Raw genomic sequence first — 6,277 nt, 5'->3', positions numbered from 1 at the left:
GAAAAGATAAGTTCAATCAACACTTTAATCAAACCATCACTCTGGGAAGTTTTAAACTACAGTTTTTAGGTATTTATTTTGTATTTTTAAACCAAATTGGGCATTTGAGAATAGCTAGCTTAGAGCTCTTTTAACGTTGGTTTATGTTTCTTACAGACAATGTCGCCCTCTTGCGGGGATTTGTTGATATTACAAGAAACGTAAAGTACAATATTAATAATATTAATATCGATGCATACAACCAGCGACTATAAAAACAGCAAAAGTACAACCAAAGTGTACACCGCATCCACACATTAAAGGGGCATTATGGAAGTTTGACAGCCAAAACATGTATAGAAATGACAAATTTCTTCTTCATACATTCTCCTGCAATGCCCTGGTCCTGCAGAATGAGCCCTGGCATTTTTACTGTGATTGCCTGTTTTTCTGTAAAAGCACAGAAAGAGAGCTGCTCGGGTCAAGCAGGCTGCTTCATGCGCGTTCACGCTCAGGCATCGCCCTCCGAACCGTTCATTGAACGTTGTTTCAGCTGTCATTGAGGATAGAAATATTACAGATAAAGAAGATGTCACTGGTGGTTTAGCTTGTCTAATAAGATTGCAGACTTTTGTGCAGAAGACCTGGGTTCGATTCTGGATGTGACATGATTGTTTTAGAGTTTCCTTTTTACATTAATGATATATTTTTTTACAGTAAGATGCCCAAATTTTTATTTGAGACTCGCCGAACGGCATTGAATTCACAGATAAAAAAGATGTGGGTTCAACTTTCATTTTGGAACAATTTTTCAAGCAAGGGAAGGGAATGATCTGAGCATGCAGGAGGACTGACCCATCTTAAACCTTTGTCAGCTGTGCTGAAGAGAAAGGTACAGAACCAAATTATTTAATTAGCTGCGCGTTCTCCTGTCCTCTGGGCCACCCACCCACCCACCCACACACACACACACACACAAGGGACTGTCTCAGCTGTTATTTTCGTTAAGGAGTGTGCACGTAAAGCATGCGCGCCTCGTGCATGAGTCTCCTATTGAAGCTGCCGTTACGCATTTAGCCTGAGGGGGCGAGCTTAAAAATTAAAAACTCCGTAAAGTCCCTTTAAGGTTAAATAAAACTATTTGGTTTTAATGATGGCCACCAGGTGGCACTGTGCTTCTTTGGACTTGGATAAAGGAATTGTCAATCCTGATGAAGGCCTCTGACTGAAAGCTTGACCAATAAACTCCTACATCTCAGATTGAAGTGTGTAGATTATTATTTTTGTTTATGCTTTTATCTTAGTAAAGTCATCTTTTAAGGCATCTCTGGCAGTAATTAGCTGCTCTTTGTGTTCGCCAATGATGACTTATTTTTACAATCCTAAATGTAAAAGAAATTTGAACTGCGGCTTTTTTTTAATGAAAATATTTTTTTAACAAAATTAATCTTACAGTGCCATCCAGGGGATCAAACACCAGAACAGCTGCGAGTGCTCCCTTAGTTGTAATGAAACTAAAAAAAATTAATAGGAAAGTTTAAAGCTCATGAGATCACGGTTACTCGTCTCTCTTCAAATTTGACCCTTTGCTAAATGAAGTTTTGGGACTTAAGTTTTCATGGAAATGGATGAAAGTAAAGCATCGCTAGAGGGAATTGATCTTTGATATATTCTTTTATTTAACCAATGGGATTGAACTTTTACAGTGCATTTTCTTTACAACAGTTATCAAGAGCCACCACTACTGATCAGATAGCTGTATGTTACATTTTTTCAGCTCCTTTTGAAGATTTGACTTCATCAATACCGTGCAAAAACTCCCAAATATTACACAATAGATAACCACAAAGGTTTACTTATTCATTAATATCCCATTGTTCTGTTTATCTAACTCAGCGATTTCTTAATCCAGAATTGTCTCAAGTGTTATAAAGCAGCTAAATGTATGCACCATTAAGTCAAACACAGATGAGGCCAATCAGAAACCTGCTGCTGTTCAGAGGAAAGAAAAAGGCTTAAAAATTAGACAAAACTAAATATGGCACAATTGGAACATCCAGTAGACGAAACATTTCTTCAAGGGAGTTGTTAAAACAACCTCAACAGAATGAAAAATAAATCTAGGTTTTCTGCTTGTCTTCTCTCGAGCGGTCTGCATCTCCAGCTCGGAGTAGAATGGAGGTTGAGCTTCGTGCAGACACTAAAGGCTGAGCACAAACCTACAAGAGACTCTCTCAGTCACGTGACAGAAAACCAACAGCACTTTTCATTTTGTCCTTTACAGATCCCTGCATCTATTCTGTCTGCACACAGTCCTCACAACGGTGATGTAGCCACCTGGCTGCACTGGAGGAAAGCATCGATAGACAGAACCACACGGACGGTGCGTACACAGAACTTTGAGAACACGTCGTAGCAATAAACATTTACATAAATCCAGGTGAACATGAACTCGATCCAGTCATCCCAGCATGTTACATTCCAGCTCCAAGAAATAAGATGAAAAAAAGCAAAGTAAACAGCAGATTTCTCCCTTTTATACTCAAGTTTGGTCTCCATCAAATTCACAACAGCTAGTAGTGCACAAAATAAGAATACAAAATTAGACTTTTAAATACTGTAGCAGCAACTGCTCTTTTTTTCTCTCTTTTAAAGATGAAAGCCTCCAGTAGAGATGGTGAAGGTTTCAAAGTCCCCGGTGCGTGGAGGGGAGAGCGATTGTCCTCTGAAGAGCAGGACAGTGCAACTGTTGAGGAACATAGGTGGGTGGACAGGTTGGAGATGTGTCTCAGAGAGGGACACTGTTAGGAGGACTGAGCCATGTGGGGCAGCAGGACGCTGCAGCACTCCAGGCTGAGAAATGTCCAAACAGAAAGGGGCTGTTCTGCATGAACTGCCTTCCTTCCTCTGAAATCACCTACTCTACACGTGCTAACATGCTCCCAACTCGTCCCCTTCCAGTCTCATGGCGTCTGTTTAAAAATGGAGCCTCGCAAAGAGAAACACTCCATCCTCGTCGCCCCCTCCTCCGCCGAACGACAGCAGGTTGAGGTCGCAACAAACCGCACTCAGCTCATCGGTCTGAAACAAGCAGGACAGAGCGGGGGCTGACCACGCTTCACTGCTCTTCTCTCAGCTGGACGCTGTGGCGATCGCCTTCTTGAGCTGCTGGCTGCGGATCTCACGTGTGCGGGACTCTAGGAGCAGGTCGTAACACGTGTTGCACACCAACACCGGGTCGTACAGCTGCTGGTCCGGGATGGGCAGCTTCAGGTGACAACAGTCTTTACAGAACACATTACCACAATTCCTGAAGGAACAGAGTAGAGGAAAATGACATTACGGTTAAATGAAAGTCCTCTTTTTGCCTCTAACAGCCCTGCTGAATTGATCAAAATTTTTCTTTCAGTTTTACTTAAAAAAATCAGATTTTTAAAGTATGTCTTCCACATAAAGATAACGCTAATGTAAATTAGCACTTAGCGATAATGAGTTAATCTGTCAGATTGGCTAATTCATTTCCAGTCATCAGGATAACTGTGGGTATAAGCGGATTTGTAAAGTTAATGAAGCTCACCTGCAGTGGTGACGTCTCTTGGCTATCCAGAACTCACAGTCACAGTTGAAGCAATGGGAGGCCATGTGGTCAGGCACCCACCTCGTGACCTACACACACACACACACACACACACACACACACACACACACACACACACACACACACACACACACACACACACACACACACAGAGCAGATATTAAGGAGGTGCGGTTGTCCAGCGGGGTGTCGTGTTAGAGAGAGAGAGATGGGTAAGAGCTGCTGACCTCCGTGTCTCTGCGCTCCACTCGGTCCCAGCTGCCTTCAGACAGGCGGTCCTCACTATGAGTGGACAGAGAGTCCTCCTCATTGCTGTTGTCCGACTCCCGCAGACACGTCTGCAGGAGACACCACAAGAGCCTTTTTAGAACTATTTAGAAAACCAAACACTTTGTTTTGTGGCTTAGTTACTCACAATGTCATCTTCGTAGTCGATATCCGGTTCAGAGGGAGGGGTCTCGTACTGTTTACTCTCCAGTCTCATCTGCAGCTGTCGCACCTGCTGCCGCAGCATCTCCACCTCCTGCTTGTAACCAGCTTCGATCTGACGCAGTCTTTGCTGCACCGCGTCCATCGGCACTGGCAGCCCGTCGTCGTCGAGGTAAGCTGGGGCCTGGGTTGGGGGTGGGGAGCTGGAGGTGGGGGGTGAGGAATAAGTTATGGGCAGGAACTGATGGCCTGCCAGTGAAAAGCTGCTGAGAGCAGCGACAGCTGGGGCACACAGGCCATTGTAGCCTGCAGTTCTGGCTGCTAGCACCATCCCAGCCTGCTGAGTGCTGCTGGGACAGCACAGGGCCTCCCGGCGGCAGCACTGGGCTCCAGAGGCAGTGGCGAAACCCTGCATACGCAAGAGTCTACTGGCAAGCCGGCGACCTTGGTATATGTTGGGTTGCAGGGCTCGGATGACACTAGTGTGGCTGCAGGCTGACTGGACCAGACCCTGGACACTGTCCCAGTGAGAGCCAAGCAGGGCCAGTTCAGAGACCTGGCTCTGGGAGCCTATGTGATGAGTGGATACCTGGGGACAGTCTGAAGAAGCTGCCAGCACTGCGACTGCGCTTCCTTTAACCACATCCGTTCTCATATCTTCTTCTTTCTGGGGATGAACATGCTCCTCGTCAGTAAAACGATTCTGGGGAAGCTGCTGGATTGCAGCAGAAGGTAAGGTGGGAGGAAGCTCTCCCTCATCTGTGAGAGTCTCAGTGGAGTCCTCCAGTGGAACCATCTGCTGCTTCAGAGCCAGCAGGCTGGCAGGTTCTGGGAAGCTGTTTGTTGGTCCATCAGTGTCACCATTCAGCAGAGGGGACAACACGTTGGCTGCAGGGTGAGTGTTCTTGCAGGGGAGAGGCAAGCAGGGATCGGATTCATGGGGAGGGGGCGTGGGGCTCTCTGCTTCAGGGGGAGGTAAGGGTGGTGGGGTTGCAGTCTGATGGAGGGCTGGAGTGGGACAGGCAGTGTGTGAGGATGTAAGAGTAGCAGCCATACCAACAGGAAGTGGGGGAGATGGCAGAGGCTGCGTGGTGAGACAAGGCTCCTTCAGGTGGTCTTCAGAGCTCTCTGGCGAGTCTTCAGAGTTTATCGTAGGACTATGATCATTTGATTGGTCCTCCTCCCGCAAGTTAGTCCTGTTCTCCTCAAAACCATCTGCAGACGTGTGGCCCACAACAGCCGAGGGCTCCAGAGGAGAGCGACCCTCCGGGCAGTGCTTATTGAGATTCGGGTCACTGGAGGTTCGTGTCAGAGGTGGCCCGTTCTCCAGTGCTGACAGCAGGTTGTCCATGGAGCGAGTCTTGGGAAGTCTGGACATCAAAGGCACACGTTTCATTTTAGTTTTTACACATGTAGAAATGACAGATTTGGACTCTAGGTGGCGGCCAAACAACAGAACTCTGAATCCTACTGCTAGGCTGATGCAACATGCAGACGTACCTGTCCAGAGAGCGGGAGGTAAGCTCGTCTCCCACCACACAGGGAGGCCAGTAGAGATCAACAGATTCATCCACTGCAGTGCAGGGAGAAGAAGTGGGTAGGTAAACAGCTGTCCACAGCTGGAGTGCTCGCGTATGGCAGACAGGCTGCAGCACCTGGCAAAGGACGAGCGACAAGGACACTGTCAGGAGTTCAAAACTGAGTAATGATGCCGTCAGCGATGTGTGAAAACCTTTGATCAGATGATTCCTGTCAACCTATCAGCTGCTGTTAAAACGAGTTCTGTTCTCACCACTTCATGACCGGGTACGTAGAGAAAGTTCTGGAAGTTCTTGTTTCCCGCACGGAGGAAGGACCACACCGAGCATGTGCGTTTATAGATGTTCTTAGCCTCCCTCTCACGAGCATTGTTGCACAGGAACGTGCCGTAGAGACATGAGTACGTGTGCTGCACCAACTTGACCTGGACAGGACGAGAAGATTCACCATTACGTCCCTCTCCTCATCACGTGATCGGTATTCTAAGGTTTGTGGGAGAAACGGCCACAGAGAACATATGAATCACCAGAACCGCCACCCACCAGGAAGGCTTCATTGAACTCAAACAGGCAGGGAAACTGTTTGAGCAGCTGGTGAACACAATCGAGCCACTGCAGGAAGACGGGACACTGCTCGCTGACGTCGTCCGTGTTCTCCTGGTGGCCACATCGGTCTCCAAACTTATGGCCATAATCCAACCACTCTGTTTCCACAAGCACCTGGAAGCCCTGT

The 6,277-nt window shown here is 47.1% G+C and overlaps 1 protein-coding gene across 5 annotated transcripts in view; it reads right to left on the bottom strand.

Annotated features, from left to right (window-relative positions):
- Window positions 1–2,885: 2,885 nt before the first annotated feature.
- Window positions 2,886–6,277, bottom strand: part of mtmr4 (myotubularin related protein 4) — a 109,082-nt gene continuing 105,690 nt past the window's right edge. For all 5 annotated transcript variants that reach the window (XM_070555921.1, XM_015961800.3, XM_070555922.1 and 2 more), the window contains 7 exons: window positions 6,088–6,273; window positions 5,799–5,969; window positions 5,507–5,661; window positions 3,993–5,376; window positions 3,805–3,915; window positions 3,557–3,645; window positions 2,886–3,289 (listed from right to left, as the gene is read on the bottom strand). In XM_070555921.1, the coding sequence (XP_070412022.1) occupies window positions 3,112–3,289; window positions 3,557–3,645; window positions 3,805–3,915; window positions 3,993–5,376; window positions 5,507–5,661; window positions 5,799–5,969; window positions 6,088–6,273 (2,274 nt within the window). In that variant the 3' untranslated portion in view covers window positions 2,886–3,111. The remainder of the gene's footprint in view (window positions 3,290–3,556; window positions 3,646–3,804; window positions 3,916–3,992; window positions 5,377–5,506; window positions 5,662–5,798; window positions 5,970–6,087; window positions 6,274–6,277) is intronic.

The sequence above is a fragment of the Nothobranchius furzeri genome, chromosome 10 (assembly GCF_043380555.1).
Source record: "Nothobranchius furzeri strain GRZ-AD chromosome 10, NfurGRZ-RIMD1, whole genome shotgun sequence".
NCBI classification, from domain to species: domain Eukaryota; kingdom Metazoa; phylum Chordata; class Actinopteri; order Cyprinodontiformes; family Nothobranchiidae; genus Nothobranchius; species Nothobranchius furzeri.
Note: the sequence above shows the minus strand (reverse complement) of the source record. Positions and strands in the feature narration are given on the sequence as shown.